The sequence below is a fragment of the Balaenoptera acutorostrata genome, chromosome 4, assembly GCF_949987535.1.
Source record: "Balaenoptera acutorostrata chromosome 4, mBalAcu1.1, whole genome shotgun sequence".
Classification (NCBI taxonomy): Eukaryota; Metazoa; Chordata; class Mammalia; order Artiodactyla; family Balaenopteridae; genus Balaenoptera; species Balaenoptera acutorostrata.
In genome coordinates this window covers 139,364,692-139,388,860 of record NC_080067.1, presented here as the reverse complement: position 1 = coordinate 139,388,860, position 24,169 = coordinate 139,364,692, and the positions used below count along the sequence as shown (strand labels likewise).

Here is a 24,169-nt window from a genome sequence, read left to right as displayed (position 1 = left end):
GGCCTGGGGTTTCCTCCGTGCGGGTGGAGTCCCCATCCTTCAGGCAGGCTGGGTTGTTATCTGAACACAGCAGGACCAGGGTCTGCCGTAGTGGGTCGGCTCCGGTGGTGATGGGGCAGTTACCGTAAATTGGCGAACACTCATTGGCCTGTGCGGTGGGATTGAGCATTTCTTGATACCCGTCCAGGGATTGTGCTGAGAGTGGCCGGGGGCCGGGGGGAGGCGCTGGAGTGAAGAGGAAGAGGCCTGGGTGGGTGGGACCGGCCAGGAAGGCCTTTTGCTGTGGTTACCAAATCATAGAATCAAGGTTAGGACCCAGCTAGCTTGCCCATCTGTTTTGTGAGAGACACAAGATCTCTTATTCCGGGGACTTGCAAAGTAGAATTGAAAGGAAGGTGTCTGATGCCGCCTCTTCACAGGTAGAAGATAGTTTCAGTCTGGCCGGCTGCATTTACGCTGCCCTTTGAGCCGACCCCGGTACATACCCCAGTCTGGATATAAAAGGCTGTCTCGCTCCCTGTCACGCTGTTTCAGGAGAGAGGGGTTGTGCCCCTAGGGGGTGTTCCATCCGCTGGGCGGGGCGGCCATGGGGCGGGGAGAGCACGTGGCCTCCTCTCCTGCCGAGGCTGCCGTCCTGTGCAGGCCCAGGGCCAGCGGAGGGGAGGCCTCAGCTTCGCCTTCTCCTCAACGGCCCTTTCTGAGCTGTGACAGTGTGTTCGTACAAGTGACACCAGAGACAGGTGTGTCTGGGGGGTGGACTTAGGAGTGTGTGGGGTTTTTTAATGACGTTTTTCTTGTATTCTTTACGGTGTTATCTGCAGAATTTTAATGGCGTACATTTTAGATCAGAAAGAAAAGAGTGAGCTTGTTTTAGAAACAGGAAACAGGAACGTGTTTAGAGACAGGGTCTCAGGCTGTTGACTGAGCTTTGCGCTCCAAGCTGGTGGGTGTACGTGTTTACACTCGTTCGGGTCCTGCCTTTGAAGTGATGATGGGGTGGGAGTGGTTATTGGTTTAAGACATTTAATGTAGCGCTACTTTAGTGTACAACGTCCATGTAAAATGAGACGCCAGCCAGCTGGAGTGCTGGGGGCCTGGGGTGTTATTAAACTGAAGGCCCGTCAGAAAACCTTCTTGTTTCTACCTGACTGTAAAGCTGCAGCATCCCAGCTGGTGCTCCCTGGACTTCTCTGTACTCGGGAGTCACCCGGGGCTGATGGCATTGGGCTGGGCTGGGCTGGGCCTGAGATCGAACGTGTCTCCCGAGTCCCAGGAGACGTCCTCGCTGCTGCTGGCCCAGGGACATACTGCCACCGGCCGGGGCCTAGCCTTTCCCCATTTGTGGTAATAGCACAGGTTCTTGAACCTCTTCAGCGAGTGAGGATTTTGAAGGCCCTCCTGGCTGTCTGAATCCAGGTAGAGAGTCTGGATGTGGGAGGCCTGGGGTGGAGGCTGTGTGCCTAGAGGTGGCTGGCCAGACTCGGGTGCCTGGTGCCCTGGCCCGTCATCTCTCCACCTGACGATAAGTGGAGAGGCCGGTCGGGTCCCGGTGGGATTTCGGCTGTTGTCGAGGCAGGTAATCTGTGGAGCTGAGTGGTGGTCAGGGAAGACTTTACCAAAAACAGACTGTGGAACAGCAGTTAAGAATAACCATCAGATGCCACCTTTAGTAACTGCGCTCCCGGCAACAGCTGAGGTCACATCTGCAGGAGGTGAAGCGGGCAGGGTCCCCGGGCCACCTCTGCACAGCGCAGAGGTCCGGCAGGCTCCTGGGGAGGGCCAGGGCCTGGGCGCTCTGTGTCCACCAGTGTGGCCCAAAGACACTTGTGGATTTACCTCTTTTTCTTCCCAGTTGGACAGCAAATCAGTGAAACACACAGCTTTATCCCTTATTTCCATCATTTTGAAGAGAGCCTCAAAGACTATCGACTACTGCCTGAATAAAGGGGCCTGGCAGGAGTCGGGTGTGTACACGGCGGCGATGATGGAGGACTTTGTGCGGCTCTTCAGAGAAGCCCTGAGCAAGGTAGGCCCGGGAGCCAGGCTTGGCCTTTGCTTACAGGGGTCACAGGCGAGCACACCAGAGGGGCCCAGAGGGCGGGTGCGAAGTGAAGGGAAGGGGTTGGGGTGCTCCTGGGACTCAGGTCTCATCAGGACTGGGGCTGCAGTGACGGGTGGCCTGCTCCTTCCTCCCTGGGGCTCGGTCTGGTGAGCAGGGAGGCCAGGCGTCCGCAGACTGGGTGGGTGCCTGGAAGAGCCAAGGGCTTGCTGGGCTGGGTACCCCCAGCCGGTCGTAAGGATGAGTTTCTTGGTTCCCAGTGTCTGGCTCCGGTGAACAAGTCTTCAGGGGTTTGTTTTGATGATCGGTGCTTGTGTTTTCACCAAATTCTTACAGTGTTCAGTTCTGGGAATTATACCCCAAAACAGAGCTCCCAGAGGCTGGGACCTCTTTCAGTCACACGTACACACTCGCACGTGCTGGCCCCTCTCCTCTGTTCTTTGCTTCTCCTTGTTAGTAGGTTCAGTTCATTTGTTTCTCTTCCTTTTAACGTGACTGATTTTTTGTTTCTTTGTTTTCCCTTTTAGATTTTACCAGACCTGAATGCCATCGTGTGGGTCTGGCAGTCACTTAGGAAGCAGGAGACAGAACAGGATGACGAGAAAGCGAAGAAAAGGGGCAACAGGACCCCTGCTACCTGCGTGGCTCCCCAGAGCGGTGAGGGCCTCTTCTGTTTGCAGATACCACTGACACAGGCAGCCTGGGCGCCTCCTGTCCAGAGGGGCTGGTCCTGAGGGGCTTGTGAAGGCCTCTCTGGCTCTGAATGAATCCTGTGTCCTTCTTGGCTTAGGGAGAAGAATGAGCATGGCATTGTACCTTGAGTTTTAACATCTGTTAGAAATGTGCCCGAGATTTATGCAAGCACTGTGTCTCTCTAAAAACTTGTATGATGAGTGCCGCGTGCCCTGGCCTTTCCGTGAGGGAGGTGGCCTCTCTTTTGTTCTGCGGATAGCGGTGGGCTACACGGTCCCCCTGGAAATAAGATGTGTTGACTCAGACCTTGTCACTGGTGAGGCGGTGGGCTTCACGTCTTATCTCTCTGTCCTCTTTCATCCTTGCGCGGCCCTGTAGGGTAGGCACTGCCGCGTGTCCCCATTTTTCAGACGAGGACGCTAAAGCACGGAGAGACAGAGTAGCTTTACCCTGTCCGAGATCACAGCGGTGAAATCGGGATTTAGACCCAGCCTGTTTGAGCACTTTTGACTTTTACCACGTTGACTCCTTAAATCTCGCTCCACGGGGATCTGTCTGCAGCCTCAGTGTTCCACATACAGTTGACCGTGATGGGTCATGGGTGGTTCGATGGCTCACTGATTGAGGACAGAGAGCAAGTGTGTTTCCTGATTCAAGCTGTTTAATTCTGGTTCAGATGATGCAGAAACCATTCTTCTGAAAGCCATCCTGCTCCAGGTCATCTGCCTCTACCAGAAGGTGGTCCCGCATGTGGTCATGCAGTACAACTTTGACTTCAGCAAGCTCCTGAAAGGTGCGTCTCGAGGGATGGTGGGCGCCCCTCTCCTGGTGCTGCCAGTGGGGGTGAAGGAAGTGGGGGTAAACTGGAGCAGAGGCTCCGGAGCCGAGGACTGGGAAGGCTGCTGGGCATTGTGGCCGGCGCGTGTGATCCGCCAGCCGGGCTGTTTTCATCTGGACCAATGTTTTGTAAATAGCTGGTCTTCCTTAAGGAGATATCAGATGAACACTTGGCAGCATCAAGAGAGAAGGGAGAAGCCAGCCAGGCTGCGTTGCCTGCCGTGGGTGATCGACAGATGAGATTATGTGATGTTAATTCTAAAGCCTCTTTGCAAAGGAAGAGGGGTGCAGAAATGAGAGCCCCTTAGAAGGAGGTCCCGGTCATGCAAGGCACTTCTGACATAGTTACTCATATTTTACCCAGTGAAGTTCAAACCACACCTTGTAAAAGTAACATTATGCTTGTCTGGCCACGTTTCCTTGATGGAAAAGTTTGTCTAATAAAACTGACTTTATAATTGGGCCTACGGAGGAAGACTTGTGGAAATATCATTCTTGGAATTTATATAAGCTACTGAAATAATCCTATTCAAAAAGCTGTAATTAACTTTTTGATGGTTTAAAGGCAAAAAGTTCTCTTGCTGTAAGAATATGAGATTTACTATAAAGTGGCCATTTAACATTTGGTACCACGTCCTTCCCAAGCAAAGGATTAACCCAGAAATCAGGCCAGAGGCTGAGGACCCTGTCTCAGACCCAGGCGGCCACAGGCTGTGCACAAGATGCTTGCCGTCTAGGGAGCAAGGCCTGTGCCCCGCACCAGGGGTCACACTCACGAGAGACTGTACCTGGAGGGCAGTGTGCACTGGGGACTTTGAGGTGTAGGAGGAGGTCACTGTGGGCCGAGTGCAGGGACGGGCAGACAGCATCCGCGCTCTTTGGTGAAGGACTTGGATAGACCTTGGGACGGGGGGATGTGTCAGTGAGGTGTGTGGGCAGGAGAGCGGGCACAGCCTGTGTGAGGGTGACTGCAGGACAAGGATGGGCCGAACCCCACGTCTTCCTGCCTAGTTCCCTGGACAGTTCCCTGTCCCGTCCTCGTGTCCAGGGCAGCAGTAGCTGGGCCCCCGCGCCTGCCCCCCACCCCCCGACATCTCATCTGTCTTCCTCTTTCCCGCCCGCAGGCGTCATCTCAGAGGAGGGCCTGCGTGAGGAGGTGCCTCTCACCTTGCAACACCTTGTTCTCAAGGTGGCCCTGGCACTGCCCGCCAGCAAATTTCTGTGGTTAAAGGCCCAGGTAGGAGGCCGTGACCCCACCTCTGTTGTTAGCTCACCTGCAGGCTTGTCGGCTTTCTGGCCTGGGAATTTCTAGCTGCATCAGAACCCTGACTGCTGGTTGCAAAGGAAGACGTTGATGGTTCTCCTTTTAGAGAGAAGCCTCTAGAGCAGAGGCCAGGTCCTGATTTGTGAACCAGGAATCTCTTTGCTTTGCAAAGTAAGGTGCTTAGCTATCCTTACTGAAAATATATTATTGCTGGGTGTTGGGAGTTTTTGTACTTTTTTTCTCTTGACTCTTTGACATTTTTCTTGTCCTTTAAAAACCTTTTTGGAAATAAACAAAATACATTTCCTTCTCCTTTGTCCTCGTCCTGGAAGAACTTAAGACAGAGATGGGAATAGACACCAAGCCAGGAGAGGGTTGAGGCTGGTGGAAAAATCAGTAAAGATTGCTGGCGTTGTTTTCTGTGTCTTTGATAATGTCTTCTAGGATTTCTGGAGAACATAATGTTGAATCGTAAAGGGAACTCAAGGTGCGACAGATATTTACCTCTGTATTTAAACACAGGACGCCATGTCACTTCTATCCAAAGAGGGAAAACGACCAGGCCAAATTAAGCGTTGTCTGAGTGTGTTTCTCAGTGGCTCAGATGACTTGTTTTAATGACTTACGTCTTCTATGAGCTCTTGCATGGAACCGCTAGTGCGGAAACGTACACTGGCACTTTCCGAGGTGATATTTCCAGAAAGGTGGAAGAACACCGTGGCACTGGGATCTCTGTGTTCCCCTAAGTCCTCTTTCTAAGGTGCACCTGCCTCATAGTTGAGGATGGTTCTCACTGAGAACTTACTGAATGCCAGGCTGGGCACGAGTGTGCTATGTATCATCTCATTTATCACCACTTACAGACGAGACAGCTGGAGCTGAGTGGTTAGGAGACTTCCGTGGGGTCCCAGCCGTAAGTAGGGGATCCAGGATTGGACCCAGGCAGTGTTGCCCAGACCCTGCTCTCAACTTGACAGCCCCCGTGAGGTCGCTGCCAGGACCCCAGTGAGATGACGGATGAGTCTGGGGTGTTTAGTTTTTACCCCAGCTGAACTGGGCCACTGGGGTCTTGACGATTTAGTTGGAAAGGGAACAGAGGCCTCTTACCTTGAAAGAACTGGTATTAACATATTAGTTTATATCGCATGCTTCATTTTTTGCTCATAAGATGGGTCTGCTGGGCTTTGTGAACAATAGCCCTCATCTGCTCAGACCAGGGCTGTGGGGACGCTCCAGGGAGACACAGATGCATCGGAGTCTGGGCTGGGAATCTGGAGCTCCATGTGTTCAAAGCCCAGAAGCCTTTGTTAAGAGGCTTGCTTATGTGTAAGGAACCGATTATATCAGCGCTGGCATCTTGCTGAAATGCAGCAACGTGGCGTTGGACGGAGTCAGGCAGCCCTGGGTGGTGTGTTTCCCCGCCAGCCACCCGCCACCAGCCAGTGCCGCGTCTGCGCCAGGGCTCCTGGGCTTGAGTCCCACCTCGGTCATTAAACAGCCGTTACCTCCTTGTGCCTCAGTGTCTGCACATGTGAAACGGGGGTGACGGTTGTCCCCACCGCAGGCTTGTTGGGAGGACAAAGTGAGTCAGCGTATGTGAAGCACCTGAAGGGCCCCCGTGCTTCCTGCTGTGACTGATGTTAACTACAGCTGCTTTCGGGGGTGTGGGAGGAGCTCCTAACTCCTGAGGTTCCTCGTGTATAGCCTCCCGGCAGGCTTGCCGAGTGGTGGTTAAAATGAGATGAGATGAGAGGCCGGGAAGAACACTGGGCATGCAGTACCTGTTCGTGCAGCAAGCAGTGGCCTTTGTTACGTTTATAATATTCTATTGTTCAAACTCCAGGAAGGCCCAGATGCAGAAATTATTGGAGGAAAGCGATCTGTGTTTTACTTATTGATGAAGATGTTTGTGACCAGTAGCCATTCGCATCTCAAGTCATCAACCAAACTTCTGATCGTGAAGGTGAGCCTTTTCTACCAGTTCCTGGTTCTAGAAGCGTTTTGTACAATCTTCCTTATAGTAGATGCTTAGTCAACAGTTGTTGAATTAAGGATGTATTAGGACTGTTACAATTTAAAAACAGAAGGTTTTATGGCAGTTTTAATGTATTCTGTCTTAACCTGGCTGTGTTCCCAAGAGGCAACCTGGTGAAATGGGAAAAGCGGGCACTTTGAAGTCCTGTTCCAAGATTTGAGTCCTGGTTCTGCCGTTCCTGGGTGGCACTGGACAAATTGCTTAACTTCTCTGAACTTAGTTTTCTCGTGGTGAACGGGAATAACAAAACCGTAGGACTGCAAGGGAGGTTACGTGTGATCAAATAGTAGGCCATGCCTGGCACATTCTAGACTCAGTAAACATTAGATTTCAGCCCTCTGGGGAACAATTTAATAGGCGACGCCTCTTCCCTCAGCTCTAAACTCAGCCTTCTCCAGGGCCCTGGCGATTGACTGCGGCCGTCACCCACAGCACAGGTGTCACCAGAGTCAGCGGAAGGGAATGAGGAGTTTGTTGGCGTCTCTTCTTTCTTACACTTGAACTCATTTTCCAGGGCTACGTCAGGTCTTGCTGCAGCACTAGGAAATCTAGTTCCTTGGTTCCACTGGGCAGCAGACATCCTGGTCAGGGCCGGGGCCGGGTGGGTTGCTAGAAAAATTACATTCATTGTATTTAGGGTACAGAGATTTTACCTTTGAAGTGCCAGTAGTCTTGCCACCCTTCAACCTCACCTGAGCTGCTTGTAGGACGCGAAAGGTCCTCCTCTACAAGGTTGTGCAGGTGTGATTTCATGATCACTCCCTGCGTGTGGGTGGAATGGCACGTTGGGCTCTTCCTCAGAGCACTCTGTGCAGGGCTCGTGCCGAGGGGCTGCTGAGACCCCGAGTTCTGTCGTCGGGCCATTTGGGGATGTCATTTAACCAAGTCCTGCCTCATAACAAGTTCTGCTCCCTTAGAACAGAACTAAGGTGGCGCTTCTGGCCCAGGCCTGGGTCTTGAGAAGCCACATTGAGATGATTCGGCCTGACTGGGTCACTGTCTTGGATAATTTCATGCAGGCTGAGGGTTGAGTGGCTGGGAGGAGTCAAGTCCCAGGTTGACAAGCAGACTTTCAAGTAGCAGCGGGATATTTTCCCTTTTTATCATTCAGGAGTTGAAGGAGAGGAATAAGCAGCAGCGAGACGAGGGACCGTGTTCTCCTTGACCGAGCCCAGAGCGACCTCTTGTCCTCGTTTCCCTCAACACTGGGTGTTGTTCTGAAGCCTAGCTATTAGAGTAAAACTGGATGGAACTTTTACCCCCTCTGTGCTCCGTGGGTCTCAGAGGACCCACGGAAAGCGGGTTCTTCCCTGACTTTTCAGATCCTGCGGGACACAGGGTTGTTTGAGCACACCTGGCAGGAGCTGGAGCTGTGGCTGGAGCACCTGGATGACACCGCGGAGGAGAACAAGGAGGCCGTGATCCGGTTTTTGGAACGCGTGAGCACGTATTTCCCACGTAAAGAAGCATGTTCAGGACGCCGTACTGAGTGATCCTCAGTATAATTGAGGCATTTCTGATGTGCCGGAGCCCAGAGGCCTCTCCTCCTGACTCGCTTCCTAATTCTTGCTGAGATGTCAGAGCTATTTAGTTTTAGAATCTGTGAAATGGGACTATATTACTGTGTGCTGTTAACTTCCTTTTGGGCGTTTGTTTTTGTAGGAGGGATTAGTGGTATACTAAGAGCGGTATTAAAAGCAGTAGTCTGATGCGAAAAGGAGATATTTTTAAAAATTCTACAACAAAAAGTTTTTTTAAAAAACTCTGCAGAAAAACTATTGTTCTTTGAAGGCCTGTTAAGATTTTTGCTCTTCCCTTTATTTTACCTGTGACATCTGGGGGCATTTTCATTTCACGTGTGACCATCTAAATACTTCCCGCTTGACTCTTTAATGCTCAGGTTCTCCTGACATTGGTGGCGAATCCCTATTCATACACGGACAAAGCGTCCGACTTTGTCCAGGAAGCCAGCGCCCTGCAGGCCTCCGTGACGCGGCAGGACGCCGATGATGTCAGCATTCCCATCTCCCACATTGACGGTGGGTGCCGCTCCCCGCGCTCCTCGGGCTTCTGAAGAGCCAGCCACGGTGGCGTATCAGAGGCAAAACAGAATTGCACTGAAGCATTGTGCGGAGGGCAGACGTCCCATTTCTTTGCATCAGAGATCAGCCGCATCTGGAATTGGAAATCCCCTTATTTGTTTATGTAACAGGAAATATGTACAGGGCTTATTTGCTGCGTTGTTTTTATTTGTGCAGTGTTTACTTTGTGCCAGGTGATGCTCTAAGCTCTTAATAAATCCTAACTCATGTAACCTCGCAAACAACCCCAAGTTGAGGGGGATTATCCTCATTTTATGTATTGACAAGGCAGCTGAGGCACAGAGAGGTTAAGCAATCTGCTCAGCCTCACACAGCGAGGATGTAGCAAAGTCAGGATTTGACTTCAGACACTCTGCCCCTAGTCTGTGTGTTAACCCTTATGCTCTGTTGCTTCTCAGATTTTGGCTTATTTCTGTGACTATCCAGGTTAAAGTTTCTGGGCTTCTCAGTGTCACCCGAGGAAACTTCAACCTGTTATCACCTGAGCTGGATAGTCCTGCATTTTGTCTGGCAGAGATCTTAAAATTTTATAGATAATGCCCTTATTTGTTTAGAATCAAACATTACACTAAGCATTTTCCCCCAAGAGAAGTTTAGCTTTTATTTTTCCCTCTTTCTGCAAATGTTCTCTTGCTTGCCCTACCTGTGGGGTTCTTGCAGTAGACTCCTTTGGCACCTCTTGCCTGGCCTTGATTCCCATCTTTCTGCCTCAGATGTTCTCGACATGGTGGATGTCCTGGTGGAGGGCAGCGAAGGCTTGGATGAGGAGGTTGGATTCTTACTGAATGAAGACATGATCCTGCTCACATTCCCGTTCAGTGCTGTGGTCCCCGCTGCCCTGGAAGCCAGGAATAAGTTGCTCCTTGGAACAGAAAGTGAAGCAGGTACCTGTGTGTAGTGAGGGTGTTCTGGCTGCATCAGGCCAGCTGGGTCTCTGTGGGGTAGGAGGTGGGATTCCAAGGGCTTTGGATATAATTGCTGAAAACCCAAGGCAGCAAGGGTTCAGACCCACCAAAGTGATAGCTACACAGCTGGTAGAACTAAGTGTACAGCGGTAGGAATCCAGAGGCTGGCTAGGCCGTGGGGAAATGGTTCGTTTGACGGATGAGTCTGAAATAATGTGTTTGCATGGCTGCACAGACACCTGCTGTAACACCGGTATTTTCTCTTCAGTATTTATTCTTTTTTAAAAAAAATTAATTAATTTATTTATTTTTAAATTTTTGGCTGTGTTGGGTCTTCGTTTCTGTGCGAGGGCTTTCTCTAGTTGTGGCAAGCGGGGGCCACTCTTCATCGCGGTGCGTGGGCCTCTCACTATCGTGGCCTCTCTTGTTGCGGAGCACAGGCTCCAGACACGCAGGCTCAATAGTTGTGGCTCACGGGCCCAGTTGCTCCACAGCGTGTGGGATCTTCCCAGACCAAGGCTCGAACCCGTGTCCCCTGCATTAGCAGGCAGATTCTCAACCACTGCGCCACCAGGGAAGCCCCAGTATTTATTCTTGATATATTGATGCTAAGGTACAAGTCCTTCATCCTTACTGGGTGTCCAGGCAACATAGACCCAAGACAGCACTCACAGATCGCAGTGGTGTAGTCAGTCAGGATTGCTCAGGCTTTGCTGCAGTAACACGTGCGCCCCAGTGCATCAGTGGTTTACGGAATAAAGGTCTCTCTCTCGACCTTGTCATAGTCCAGGACAGCTCAGGTGCTCTCCCGGGTGGCTGTTGTCCAGGAGGTAGCTCGGGGATCCTGGCTGCTCCCATCCTGTAGCTGTGCCATCTCAACATATGGCTTCCAAGGTCACTGTGGAAGAGGAAGAGAGCGTGGACAGTCAAGCAGAGGTGTTCTGGCCAGGCCTGGAAGTGGCTAAGCGAGTCGTGCGGTCCCAGCCTAACTGCAAGGGAGGCTTGTGTGCCAAGGAAGTGGAAATGGATTGGTTTGCACCAAGCAAGTCCCTGTCCCGGGTGGCCTTGGCCTCACCTCTTCAGTGCCTGGGTCTCCACTTCTGGGCCTCAGCACCCGAAGTCTGACCGTGTGCTCTGTGTTTAATAAGAGTCTGGCATGGTCTGCAGTGGTAGCATCTGCCTTCCAGCATGGTTGTGTGATCGCTTGCAGAATGGTTATGACTCTTTCTGGGTCTTGAATAGGGGTGGGAGTTGGTGTTACTGATGGGTCACGGAAGGGCGGTCCCAGCAAGCCTCTCCCCGCTATGTCTCCCTCCTTTGCAGGAGAAAGCATCGTGGCGTATCTGACACGGGTGCTGACAGACCTCCTCCACACCCAGAGAGACCCGCTGGCTCTGTGTCTTCTGCTTCAGTCTTACGACAAGTTGGAGCCTCCGATCCCACCTTGCTGCCGTCAGCTGTGCAGGTTCAACAGATACTACAGCCTCTGGATCCCGGAGCCAGCCCGAGAGGCCTTGGTGAGCTGCGGCGACCACCACGCCTGCGGAAACCTAGGAAACCCCGGAGGTTCCTCCCTGTGGGCCGCAGCGGGCTGTACCCCAGCTGTGTAGCTTTCACAGCTTAACAGGGTGAACGGTCTTCACCTTCTCGTTTCCCCAGAGTAGGAGAGGAAGGCACGTGGTGTCTCTGCCGCTCAGCTAATGTGACGAGACCCCGAGGGGCTCCGCGATGCAGCAGAACTGAATTCCCCGCTGGCTGCACGTTTGGGCTTTGAGGCTGGGGTTGGGGGCGGGGTCTCCTCCCTTCCCGAGTGGTGCGTGCGCGCTCGCCTCACGGCCCTCGTCTGCACATCTCAGCGGCCCCTAGACTAGGCGTGCTCAGCGGTTGGACCTGAAGGCCGCTAGCAGGCTACGCTCTGCTAGACGGGAAAGTGAAAAAAGAAAGAAAGAAATGGTTTTCTCTTGGAGGGGACTGCATTCTTAAAAGGGGTGCTGCAGGTCTGGCTCTGATGCAGCGTGCTTAGGATTTCTGGGTGGAGCAAGAAATTCACCTTGTGTGTGTGCTTTTGTGTATTCACTCAGTTGTGGCTGCGCTTGACAAAGCAGGCAGCTCAGGAGGACCTCTTCCTCTTATGAACTTGGTAGCAGGAGCCTGTGTTGATTGCACGTTCACGGTTTGTTAGGGCCTCATCCCTAAGTGCATCACACGTATTTTACGCCATTTAATCCTCACAACTCAGAGAGGGGTCTGGACTTAACTATCCTCCTTGTACACGTGGGGAAACTGAGGTTCAGAGCAGTTCCGCCCCCAGGCAGTGGTGGACTCAGGATTCAGGCAGGCCTCTGGGCTCCGGAGCCCAGGCCCATCACAGCTATCGCCGCCTTTCCCGCCTGACGGGCCGCGGTCAGGAGGTGGTCAGGGGCACACAGCCGCTTCCATGGGTGTTAGCAGTCCGTGCTGTGCTGCACGGTGCTCCGAGTGTAGGCGTCCACTCCGTGGAGTCAGGCGCTCGGCGGTTCTCACCCGTGAGGGTGCGTCAGGATTCCCCAGACGCTCGTTCAGACATGGTCGCTGGGCGTGTGATTCAGCAGGTCTGGGGCGGGCCCGGGAATTTGCATTTCTACCAAGTTCCCGGGTCATGCTGTTGCTGGTCCAGGGTTGAGCCCCGCTGAGTTTCAGGGCACCATACAGCCTAGTTGTATTGGCCTTAGGAAACAGTGTTTGGAGTTATAACAGGAAAAGCCACGTGGGGTGAATAAAGAAGGCAGTTTGGGAATTAAGTTAGAAGAAACGACCCACTTGGAGACGGAATGACTTCAGGAACTTATCTTCCGTCCGGCCATGTCCTCTCATCCTCCCGTCCTCCCGGGGGAGGCCTTTGGAAGGCGTGCAGCTCACCCAGCCGCCTCCTTCCCAGGGTGGCATTTCCCAGTTTCCAGGGATTAATCACAGTGACTCCTGTGAGTAAAATCCTGTCTGTGTGCCGCGTGGCTCCTGTTCTCCAGAGTGTGTAAATACCTCCCCGGCTCAGTGCCCTCACGTGGACACGCTAGGAAAATACGTGTGACTGAGCGTGTTGGGACTTGACTTGAATAAAATGCTGCAGGCTCACGTAGATTTTAGTGTCAGTAGGTGACTTCTGTGAAACGTCCCTCTGTGTGCGTGTCGCCCTGTCCCTGTTGTAGCACCCTGTGCCCTTTTCCCCTGGTGCTGAGCTGTCTTTTCTCTTCCCTCCTCTGCTGTCTCCCAGGCGCTGCAGACGTCGGGCAGCCCTGCCCCGCTGGACTCCCCAGCCCCCTCCTTCAGTGCCCTGCTGCAGATGGCCTACGCCGGCCAGGGCCAAGGTCAGGGCCAGGGCCAGGGCCAGGGCGCACTCCCGCTCCTGGACGAGGGGGTCCAGGGGCAGCTGCGGGCTGCCCTCCTGCAGCTCCCGATGCACCAGGCCCTGCGCTCCGCCAAACACCTGCTGCTGTACGTCAGGAGCGCCGTGGAGAACTTCGGCCAGGTCAGCGCTGCCCCCGCTCCCTGGCTTTGCCACCTGCAGAGAGTGTGGCCTTCTGCCGGTCGAGTCCACACTGAGTGACGGTGTGGATGGAGTCCTGGCGCCCCGCTGTCGCCCCGTTTGTCCACACACGGGGAGGGCAGTGGCCAGCGTGCAGGGCCCCGAGCGGGCCGCGGCGTGGGAGGCTGCTGGTGCTGTGCCCTCTCCCTGGAGCAGAGGCGCAGGTCTCAGACTGGGAGCCACGCGCAGCTGACCGTGGTCGCTGGGGCAGCTGAGGCCGGGCGGGGCCCTTCCCACCGCTGAGCGGGTCCGCGGCACCACCAGGCGTCCCCTCTTCCTTTATGAGTTTTAATTCGGCGGCTCATTGTTGGGCCTTCTGTCCCTGAGGTGGTTTACAGATTTTTAGTTTAGGTTTGTTTTTTTTGTTTGTTTGTTTTTTTAATATTTATTTATTTGGCTGCTCCGGGTCTTAGTTGCTGCGTGTGGGATCTTTTTTAGTTGCGGCATGCGAACTCTTAGTTGCGGCACGTGGGATCTAGTTCCCTGACCAGGGACCTCTGCATTGGGAGCGCAGAGTCTTAGCCACTGGACCACCAGGGAAGTCCCTTAGTTTAGGTTCTGAGGTGGGCCTTTCCCCCTCACCTTGGTCCAAATAAATCTGTGTGTTTCAACAAGATTTAGGAGGACATGTCTTATTAAGAAATAACTTTGAGGGCTTCCCTGGTGGCGCAGTGATTAGGAATCCGCCTGCCAATGCAGGGGACATGGGTTCGAGCCCTGGTCTGGGAAGATCCCACATGCTGCAGAGCAACTAAGCCCATGCGCCACAACTACTGAGCCTGTGCTCTAGAGCCCGCGAGCCACAACTACTAAGCCCATGCGCCACAACTGCTGAGCCCATGCGCCTAGAGCCCGTCCTCCACAACAAGAGAAGCCAGCACAATGAGAGGCCCACGCACTGCAACAAAGAGTAGCCCCTGCTCGCTGCAACTAGAGAAAGCCCACACGCAGCAACGAAGGCCCAACGCAGCCAAAAATAAATAAATAAAATTTAAAAACTTTTATAAGAGAAAAAAAAGAAATGACTTTGAGGTTGTTGGCAGTTTACGGGGAGTTGCCATTTTAGCCTGCCTACCCTCCTTGATTCTTGTTTCTCGCAACTCACCCCTTCTGGCCCTGGCGCGACCCGGCAGTCAGTGTTCTGGTGACTGTCAGCCCTTCCTGGGCCTGAGGGTCATGTGTCTCTCGTCCTCACAGCTGGGCAGGAGGACGGGGCCTCCCCTGCTGCAGTTCCTCCTGGACCTCCTCAGGCGCCTGGTCATCCGTTGTCAGCAGCTGGACGCCCAGAACCAGCAGAAGTGCCAGGCCGCCCAGGCTGAGTCCGACCTCTTTTTGGACGTGGAGTCCATGGCCTCGCTGGAGTTGGCCAATGACAAGGTACCGCCGCCCTTCCTCCCTGGGTCTCCTTCCGGTTCGCCTTTTCCTGTGAGGTCACAGCCACTGGCTTTCCCTCCATTCTGGTTAAAAGCAAGTATGTGTTCACTGCAGGGAAGTAGGGAGGTGCAGAGAAGTCCAGAGGAGGCACTAAGCACCACCACCCCCACCCCGCGAGAAGCACGGTTTACTTGGGGCGTCCATCTTTCCAGTCACTTCTGTGCCCACACTTGCCCTGCTGCGATCACTTTCCCTCCCGCTGTGCCGTGAGCATCCTGAGGACTCAGACTGCGTATTTTCCTCTTAAAGGGTTGCAGCCTGTGTTGAGTAAAGGCTGGGCAGTGGGTGGGGCCCTTCATCGTGAGTACACGCAGCGACCACTCTGCCTGGGGAAGAGTGAGCCTTCCCTCCTGCTGGCAGTCTCGGGAGTCAGCTTTTTAACTGGGGCCAGGCTGAATCTCTCACCATTTGCCATTTGACCTGTTGTACTGGGTTTGGGTGCAGGCATGTTCCTCAGTTCACAGTCGAACGCATGGATCCCTTCCTTTGATCTCCAAGGGGGCTTTTTTGGGGGGGCATTTGTTGGTGCAAGACCACCTGTTAGCCAGTCGTTGGGCAAAAGCACTCCTGATGTGTGCTTTTCTGTTTTTCTTTCTATTTGGGAGAGCTCAGTTGGAAAGTGTGATAGGCTCCTCTTTCCTTCCTGAAGAGTAAATAAGGAAAAAAAATGTATTTCTGTCCCTGGGGACTGGGTGACTTCATTGGCTAGGAATCGTGTTCAGCGAGGCTGCATCAAATCATGGTCTAATCCAGCAAAGCACACTCAGCTGCTCTCTGCTCGGTGGTTTAAACTAGTCTCGGGGTCAGAGCCAGTTCCTCAGGGGGTCACTGGAGGCCCAGTCTCCTTCTGAAAGTGGACGCAGGCTCACCTTCAGTTCTGGATCGTTTAACCCCTAGCCATCTTCCCCAGCCACGGACTCTCTCCGGAGCCAGGGTAGCCTGCCCTGGTTGTCGGGTGGTACCCACGTCCATCAACCAGATTTATTTAGGAGGGCAGGGCTGCTAGGGAGGAACCAGGAGACGATTGATCGTCCTCCCACTTTGGCATTTTTGCGTGGCCCGGCCCTGCCTGAGTGACTGTGGAGAGAGTTTTACTACACAGTGAATTCATTCAGGCTGCGTTCATCAGATTCCTGCCGGTCTGGGGGTCACTGACTGAGTCACAGTCCGGGCCCCATCGTTGTACAGGGGAGGAGGTGCGTTACGATGGGGTAAGCGCTTTGGGCTTGGGTTGGGGTGCTGCGGGCACCCCTGAGAGGGGCACTGGGACGTGAGCTTGAGGGTGGAGTGGCTTAGGGAAGCTGCTTTCTGCCCTCCGTCCTCCTCAGTGCCCGCTGTGGCTGGGCCGTGGGTGAGGTCTGGGCCCTGTCCCTGTGTTTCAGACGCTGGAGGAGGTGCTCGTGGCCATCCTCACGCACCCCACGCTGGAGGGCTGGTACCTGGCCCGGGAGCAGCAGGCGCTTCCCCCGCACACCCTCAGTCCCGTCCTCGTGAAGCTCCTGGCGGCCCACCTCAGTGCGGGCATCCTTCCGCTGCTGGTGGCGAGTGCCCCAGTCCTCCAGGGCCTTGGTCAGCTGGGCCTCCTGGCCAGGTACTCGGAGGCCGTCACCCAGAGTGTCCTGAAAGAGCTGCGGAACCGGAGGGCCCGCGCAGCCACGCCGATGCCAAAGACCCTTCCTCAGCTCGAAGCCCTGCAGGGGCTGCACCCGTACATGGAGGGCGCCCAGCTCCGGGAGGTCACCCTGGCCCTGCTGAGCCTGCCCGAGTCCCACCTGGTGGCCCAACGACCCACTGAGTCCCGCCAGAAGGAGAGGCACCTGAACGCTCTCGGGGAGACCCTGGTCCAGCTGCTGACCAGCCGCCCCCAGGAGCAGCTGCAGAGCGGCGAGCTCCTCTGGGCCTCCGAGTACGTGAGAGGCCTGGGGGCTCTGCTGCCCACGCTGGCCGTGGACGAGCTGGACGCCGTGCTCCTCCAGGCTCTGCAGAGAGAGCCGGCTCTGGCCCCCGCCGTCGGGGTCGCTCTGCTCGACTACTGCCTGGCCCGGCGGACGCCGGCGGCCCTGGGCACCGCGGCCCTGCTCCTGCAGCACAGCTGTCCCCACGTGCTGCAGTTTGAGCGGTGGTGCGGGCGGGCCAGCCTGGGGCTCTGCCTGCAGGAGGCCCTGGACGACTTCCTCCCTGTCGTCCGCACGTACCTCCAGTGCAGGACCCGGGAGCACTTCACGCGCCCCACAGGAGGTACAGGAAGGGGGGCTTTGGGCAGCCGGGAGGGCTGAGAACTGTGTGTCCGCCCTTAAGCCCTGGGACTCCACGTTCTGGGGGTGTCGTTTAGTTCTGTTTCTCCTCCGATATCTGACCCAGCTCTGAGGATGGAGCTCCCATCGACCCTGAGTTACCCACGGGAAGCTGGGGCCGGCGGTGGGCGGTAGCTATGGCCGTTGGGGGCCAAGGAAGGAGCGACCCCGGCTGGGTCTTGTTAGGTTGAGGGAGTGGCTTGGATGATGGTCCTTTGCCCCGTCCCCCTCTCCCCACCGTTGGGAGCGTTGGTGAGTCCGTGCTGAGCCGAGGCACTCAGCTGGGCCCAGCTCTCTCTTCTCTCTCCACCCATTGGGTTTCAGATCCAAGGCACTTTCTGATCACTTCCAATTTAATTTAATTCATTTTTGTCGTGTGTATGAATGATTTTTCGCTCACTGCTTTACCTCTGTGCTGCGTAGCTTCACATCATCGATAACAGATGTTTTTAAAAAGTAAGAGCGCCCCTGCAGGAGGGCGTCTTCCGGCCAGTGGTTCTCAGTGCTTTTCTTGTTCCCGAGTGAGTTCAGGACCTGGGTGCTCACCGTCTCGTCACGACCCTCGAGCTGGGGCTGTACCCAGGGCCTGCGGGACTGAACAGTCCCTGTCAGGGTTGAGTGATGAGAGGTGACCAGTGGCGTGCTGGTAAATGTTTTAGCCGCTGACTCTTGGGGGAGACTGATTTGTAGCATTTGCCGATTTCCGTGGCGTCACAGCTCCTGCCGTGGTCAGTCTCGTGCTACCAGTGTGGCATCACGCAGGTCACAAGTTTCCTGAGATAGAGCCGTCAGCCCTTGTGAGCTGGTTGTAGTGCTCTGCGGTGTTCACCTCCCTCTCCTGTTTGTCTGCCCCAGTATCCTCTGCTGTCATTCCTGTCTTGAGGAAGGCCCTGTGGAGGCCGCTGCAGACCAGGCTTCTCAGTGCTGATGGGCCCCTAGAGTCTGGGCTGCATCAGGAGATCCTGGCCCAGCTGGTCCCATTTGCAAGAGCCAAGGACCTCCATGTCCTCATGGACCGATTGCCCCGCTTGCTTCAGACTCCAGGCGGTCACAAGAGGTATGAAGGCTCAGATTGTTTAATGACTCGACCTGTCTCAGCTTCCCTTTTCCCTGTAGTGGTTATAAAGCAGTGGAAATTGCTGCATTGCTGTTGTGCAGTTGTGGAGAACGCAGTTCCTCCGAGAACTCTACTTCCATCCTGGCTGGAGCAAGTTCATCTCCATAAGTGGGTGGTTCTGATTCGCTTAGAGCCGTGGTTATCAACCAGGGGTGATTTTGCCCACTCCAGGGAACATTTGGCAACGCCTGACATCTTTTACTCTCACGATATGGGTATGGGGGCTTGTTGCTTCTGGCTGCTAGAGGGTGGAGGCCAAGGGTGCTGCTAAATATCCTGTAATGCATAGGACAGGCCCCCTCCCCTCCCCCCAAAGAGAGAATTATCTGGCCCAGAATGTCAGTAGCGCTGAGGCTGAGATAGCCTGATTTAGACAAAGTCTGGACAATATATCCTTTTTCTGGCGTGCTAATAGTGTTTCCCCTAGTCGTAAAAGTTCTGGTACGTCTTTGAAGTTTGCGTAAGGGGCAGGGGGAAGCCTGTGATCTCTGTGCTTGGGTAGTTAGTGTAGGGACCAGGGCTCAGGGCATCTGCCTTATGTGGCCCATTGTGATGTTGGATTATATATACTTAAAGCTAGAGGGATTTGGGCCATGCCTGTAACTCTGACTTTTGTCTTCTGCCGCAGTTGGATCGTGGCTGACTCTGTCTTGGCTGTCCTGGAAGGGTCGGCAGAAGAGCTGCGTGCTTGGAAGAAGACTCTGCTGGAGGCCTGTGTACAGTGGGTGATCGCGTCCTTTAGCGGCGGCCAGCAAGATGATGGTACCCAGGATCGAGAGAAGCAGATGCTGCTAAGATTAAACGAACTGTTGGTCGGTGTCTCTTATTAGAGCCCTTGGTTAAATTTTTAAGGGAAAGAGTGGGATAGACAAACCCATGTTTGCAGATACATTCAAGCCAGGTGGCGTGAATTCGACCTGGTGGGGGATGAGAGGAGCCATGTCTAGGAGGCGAAGGGCAGGTGGAGGGCAAACTTTGAAATGATGAGCCGTCTTTTATCAGGAATTTGTCAGAATGCTTTTTTGTTGTATCTGCTGAGATGGTTATATGGTATTGTTTTTTGTTTTGACTGTTAATGGGGTGAATTATATTAACTGATTTTTGAATATTAAACCACCCTTGCATTCCTAGAATAAACCTACTTGGTCGTGATATGTTGTCATTTTTATATAGTGTTGGATTTGATTTGCTGACATTTTACCAAGAAATTTTGTATCTGTGTGCATGAGGGGTATTAGCTTATAATTTTATTTTCTTGCAGTGTCCTTGTCTGGCTTTAGGGTCAGGTAATACTGGCCTCAGTTTGAGTTAGGAAGAGTTTCACTGGATACAAAATTCCAGGTTAACAGTTTTTATTTTCTTCAGGCATTTTAAAGATGTTGCTTTACTGTCTTCTGGTGTGCCTTGTTTCTGATAAGAAATCTCTCATTCTTATCTGTATTTCTCTTTACATGATGCCTTTTTTCTCCAGCTGCTTTGAGGATGTTTTTCTTTACATTGCTTAAGCAATATGATTACGATATGCCCGAGAGTTGTTTCTACAGGTTTTCTGTGCTTTGGGTTCAACGAGCTTCCTGGCTCTGTGAGTTTAGAGCTTTCATAAAATTTGGAAATATTTAGCTGCTTTGGGCCTTTATTTTCTTTTATTTTTAATGTTACATTTTTGCACAGAGATAATTAGCATCCGGAAGAACTTAATGTGTTGTGTTACAGGATTGTGAACTTAAGACATGTAGGAACCCGACCCAGTAGAGCTAGGAAAGAGGAGGAGGAGCATTCCTGAGATGTAAGGGAACCGAGCTGTGGAGCTGGGGGTGCTGGGCTGTGCTCTTCTAGGGATTTGTGTTCTCGGGACAGGCCTCCCTCCTTACCCCACTTTGCTGTTTTCTTTCTCTCTCTCTCTCGCTCTTGCTTCCCCCCCCCCCTTTTTTAACAGACTTAATTTTTTAGAGCAGTTTTAGGTTCACAGCAAAATTGGGTGGAAACTCAGAGTTGCCACGTGCCCCTTTCTCCCACACGTGCACAGCCTCCCCGCTATCAGCATCTCCAACAGCCCTTTCCTTGTAATTGAGGTGTGGTTTTCATCTCGTGGAATATGAGGTCTTAAGTGTGTAGTTTAGTGCTGACAGGTACAGGTACCCCTGTGCCCACACTGCTATCCAAGATTTTCATCATTGCAGAAAGCTCTCTTGTGCTTTCTCCCAGGTGGTCCCCTTCCCTCCAGAGCAGCCACTCTTCCGATGTAACATAATGCATCATGTGTGGAGATTTTTCTCCATGTCAGGGACTGTGCACCTACGTTGGCCCTGTTAGGGCGAAGTGGTCTTGCTCTGGGTAGACGTTCTCTCATGTGTTTAAACAGTCACATGTGGCTGCATCTCTGTGTGTCGCAGATCAGTCAGTGCTATTCAGAGTGGTGGACAAAGGGGAAAGTTATGCAGCTACTTGGGAATTTTCTGTTGGTCATTTGGTGATCATAGGCCAGATCATAAGACAGAGCTACTAATGGAAATAACAAAACAATTTAAAAAATCAAAGTAAGAAGCAACTGCAAGCTTTTGCGAATTACTTAGATAACTATACTCCATATTTACTGTAGGGCTGTAATTTAAATTCTGTGTCCTCTATTTTAAATTAATTCAGATATTCCACATATATTTCTTGCTTACTTTATTCCTAGAATTCACTTAATGAAATTGATCCTGGTGACTGGCAGAAATTTGTGAAGACTGGACTCAAGTAAGTTGAATTTATCTTCTTGGTGCTGTTCAGTGGCGGCGAGTGTCTTTGCTGGTGCAGGGCCGGTGGTGTAGCTTGTTATTAGCGTAAAGGACGTGGTGGAGCAGATACTGCTCCCATTTTGGGCAGACGAGACGAGACAGCAATGTTGGGGAGGGAAAATGATTTGCCCGTTGGCATGTGTGTCCTTCTAACAGCGATGAGAGAAGCAGCCTTTAAAAAATGAAATATTTTTTGGGAATTCCCTGGTGGTCCAGTGGTTAGGACTCCGCGCTCCCACTGCCAAGGACTCGGGTTCGATCCCTGGTCAAGGAACTAAGATCCCACAAGCCACGCAGCACGGCCGAAAAAAATAATAAATAAATTTTTTTACTGAAATATTTTTTAAAAGCCAGAAATGTGCAGAGAACAATACAAGAGCACCCAGATTTAATAAATGCCGACAGTTTTCCCTATTTGCCCTAATTGCGTCTTTTCCCTCCCTTGACCCAAAGTGTCACTCTTCTGAGGTTGAGTTTTGTCATGGCCCTGTGTGTTTAACACTTTGGTTGCATGTCAGTATGTCTCTAAACAATAAACAACAGTGTTTATTGAGTTTGACATTATATACAGATGTATCACTTTATTGTCTCTTTTTTGCACTCAGAAGTTTTTGAGTTACCCGTGTTGATACATGGAGATCCAAGTCATTGCTTTTTACTGCTGTGGGGCATTCTGTCTTACGACCGTACCCCGGTTCATGTAGCCAGTGTCCTACTCATGGACAGGACCTCCCTTCTTTCCTTCCCTCCTCCCTCCCGACCCTACAGTGAACGTTGCATGTCTCTTTGTGCCCAGGTGCCAGATTTTCGGGGGGAGGGGTCACTTGCTGGCTCTTAATGTGGGCACAGCTCCAGTTTTACAAGATTTTTTGATTTGTTCTCCAAGCTAACGTAACATGGTGTGGAAGTTCGTTTTGTCCTCACTTCCTCACCAGCAGTTGATGTGGTCCGACTCTTTCTTTTTGGCACTCAGGTAGTCATGAAACGGTATTTCATTGCACCTGTAATTTTCATTTCCCTGATTATTCATCAATTTGAAACAGAGAAAAATACCCAAGAGAGAGAAATAAGTGAAGGTGGGTCAGAGGTTAATGGCAACTGAGGATTACCTTCGTGACATGACGACATTTCTTTGGTTAATTTGCGTTTCTAGAATGCTCCCTGTGTGCTAAGTGATTCTTAACAATATTCACATATGACTAAAAACTTTTTTCTCCAGAGCATGATGCTTTCATTTCTTTAGTGGGTTCTAAAGGGATTTAAGATGAGAAGGCTTCTGAACCGTTAGAGGGGTGTTTTGAGTAGCTGAAAGGAAGGAAGGAGGGAAGCTGAGCCGGCAGGTAGGCCAGGTCAGAAGTGCTCCCCGGGACGGGCGGGCAACTAGGTGTGTGCTGCTGCAGGTGTGCTGCAGCAGCATGGGTGGTTTGGGTGACGGGTATATGTGCACTCTAGGATTCTCACCTTTGTGGCATGTTGGAAGTTTTCCTTAATAAAATGTCGAGAAAAAAGGTTTTCTATTGTTTATGAAGCTAGTTTTCCCTTTGGTTCTTGCCTCCTAGATTTCGGTATCAGGACCATGCATTTTTAAAGGCCCTTCGTGCTGCCGTACAGCTCCTGTACCTCCCGGAAAGCGCCGCGTGCTCGCGGCTCACCCAGCTCTCGGTGGTCCACATGATGCTCACCCAGCACTCCCTGTTCCTGCCCACTTTGCTGACGGCTGGAGAGGAGGAAACCCCAGGCAGTCCCATCAGAGGTGATTCCTCACCCCACCTCCCACTTCAGACGCGGAGCTTATTCCCGGATTTCATGTGTTCTCAGAGCTAAGGAAGCATTACCCAAACGGTATCCGAATATTTCATGTCTGTCAAATCCAAGCTCAAGAAGTGTTTCCACTGACTTGGGGTCACACAGCAAACGCAGACCACCTCTCTTCAGAGCCTATTCTGGCCTGCGGAAGCCAGATTTAAGGTTTTCTGCCATATCGTGGGCGAGGGTTAAAACCTGGGAGTTAAGGGGAGTTAGGAGGGGGTGTTTCTCACCTGGGAGAAATTGTTTAGTTGCGTTAAATGTCTTAATGGGGTGATTGAAACTTTTATCAAGGGCAAAGGGTTCGAAGGTCCCTGTTGGTGGGTCCCTGCTAGGGAATCATACAGCCCAGGCTTCTTCCCTGGTCGGTTTGGTGAGCGTTTACGTTAGCATGGCGAAGGCTGTGGGAGATGGCAGAGGTCTGAGGGGTCCTGCCCTCCCGAAGCCATACCCTGTTTAGAGACAAAATTGACATCCCCAAACTGTTAGGAATCACTGCAGAGCTGGTCTGTAATAAACTGCTAAACTGGAGAGAACCCTTACCCAAGTTCCTGGTACAGGCAGTAGAAAAAGTAGAAAGGCTCCCCGCTTTCAGGAAGGAGTAGAAATATTAGAGATTTTGGTAACATAATCATGGAGAAAAATGCTTAAAGTTTGGGAGGGGGCTTGGAGAGGCTGATGGCAGCCTCGTCAAAGATGTGTTTATTTTAAAAAAGGAAAAAGCAGGGAAGGGACCAGGTACAGTCCTCGGGCCAGTGTAGTCTAGAGAAGGATAGCTCAAGCATTTGTGTTTGCTGAAGTGCTTCCTTCTCCACTTTTACTCTGCATGTGCCCATCCCCCGTATTGCTGGGCATCTCAGTGTTCTTTTCTTCCAGAAGCGCTGGTGGACCTGATGTCGGTGGCAGTGAGGCTGTGTCCCTCTGTCTGCGAGAGCAGCCACTTCGCCGTGCTCCTCGGGGCCTACGGAGCCTCTCTCAGCGTCCTGGGTGAGGGTGCGGGGACCGGGCGGTGTGATCAGAGCGTATAAGGTCTCGGGGGGTCACCAGGAAGCTTTCTAAACCGACCCTCAACTGACTTTAGACCAGAAGATCTTACTTCTCCTGCGGGCCTACGAACAGAACAACCATAGCCTGGTCAACTTCAGGTGAGCGCTGGGCCTGGAGGTGAGAACGGCAGGCCTTGAAGGCCCCACCCAGTGAGCTCCCCCAGGGAAAAGGGGGGGCTGCGTGGACCCCTCGGCTCACACACCATTGCCAGCGTGGGCTGCTCTGGCCCCTCAC

At 52.7% G+C, this 24,169-nt stretch overlaps 1 protein-coding gene across 2 annotated transcripts in view; it reads left to right on the top strand.

The window, feature by feature from the left end:
• Window positions 1-24,169, top strand: part of URB1 (URB1 ribosome biogenesis homolog) — a 67,385-nt gene that overhangs the window by 23,985 nt on the left and 19,231 nt on the right. For both annotated transcript variants that reach the window (XM_057545466.1, XM_057545465.1), the window contains exons 11-28: window positions 1,853-2,026; window positions 2,587-2,716; window positions 3,429-3,545; window positions 4,714-4,826; window positions 6,697-6,816; window positions 8,211-8,327; window positions 8,789-8,927; window positions 9,704-9,874; window positions 11,219-11,412; window positions 13,146-13,400; window positions 14,655-14,834; window positions 16,274-17,129; window positions 18,041-18,242; window positions 18,931-19,114; window positions 20,983-21,041; window positions 22,642-22,835; window positions 23,765-23,875; window positions 23,970-24,033. In XM_057545466.1, coding sequence (XP_057401449.1) covers window positions 1,853-2,026; window positions 2,587-2,716; window positions 3,429-3,545; window positions 4,714-4,826; window positions 6,697-6,816; window positions 8,211-8,327; window positions 8,789-8,927; window positions 9,704-9,874; window positions 11,219-11,412; window positions 13,146-13,400; window positions 14,655-14,834; window positions 16,274-17,129; window positions 18,041-18,242; window positions 18,931-19,114; window positions 20,983-21,041; window positions 22,642-22,835; window positions 23,765-23,875; window positions 23,970-24,033 — 3,380 coding nt within the window. The remainder of the gene's footprint in view (window positions 1-1,852; window positions 2,027-2,586; window positions 2,717-3,428; window positions 3,546-4,713; window positions 4,827-6,696; window positions 6,817-8,210; window positions 8,328-8,788; window positions 8,928-9,703; window positions 9,875-11,218; window positions 11,413-13,145; window positions 13,401-14,654; window positions 14,835-16,273; window positions 17,130-18,040; window positions 18,243-18,930; window positions 19,115-20,982; window positions 21,042-22,641; window positions 22,836-23,764; window positions 23,876-23,969; window positions 24,034-24,169) is intronic.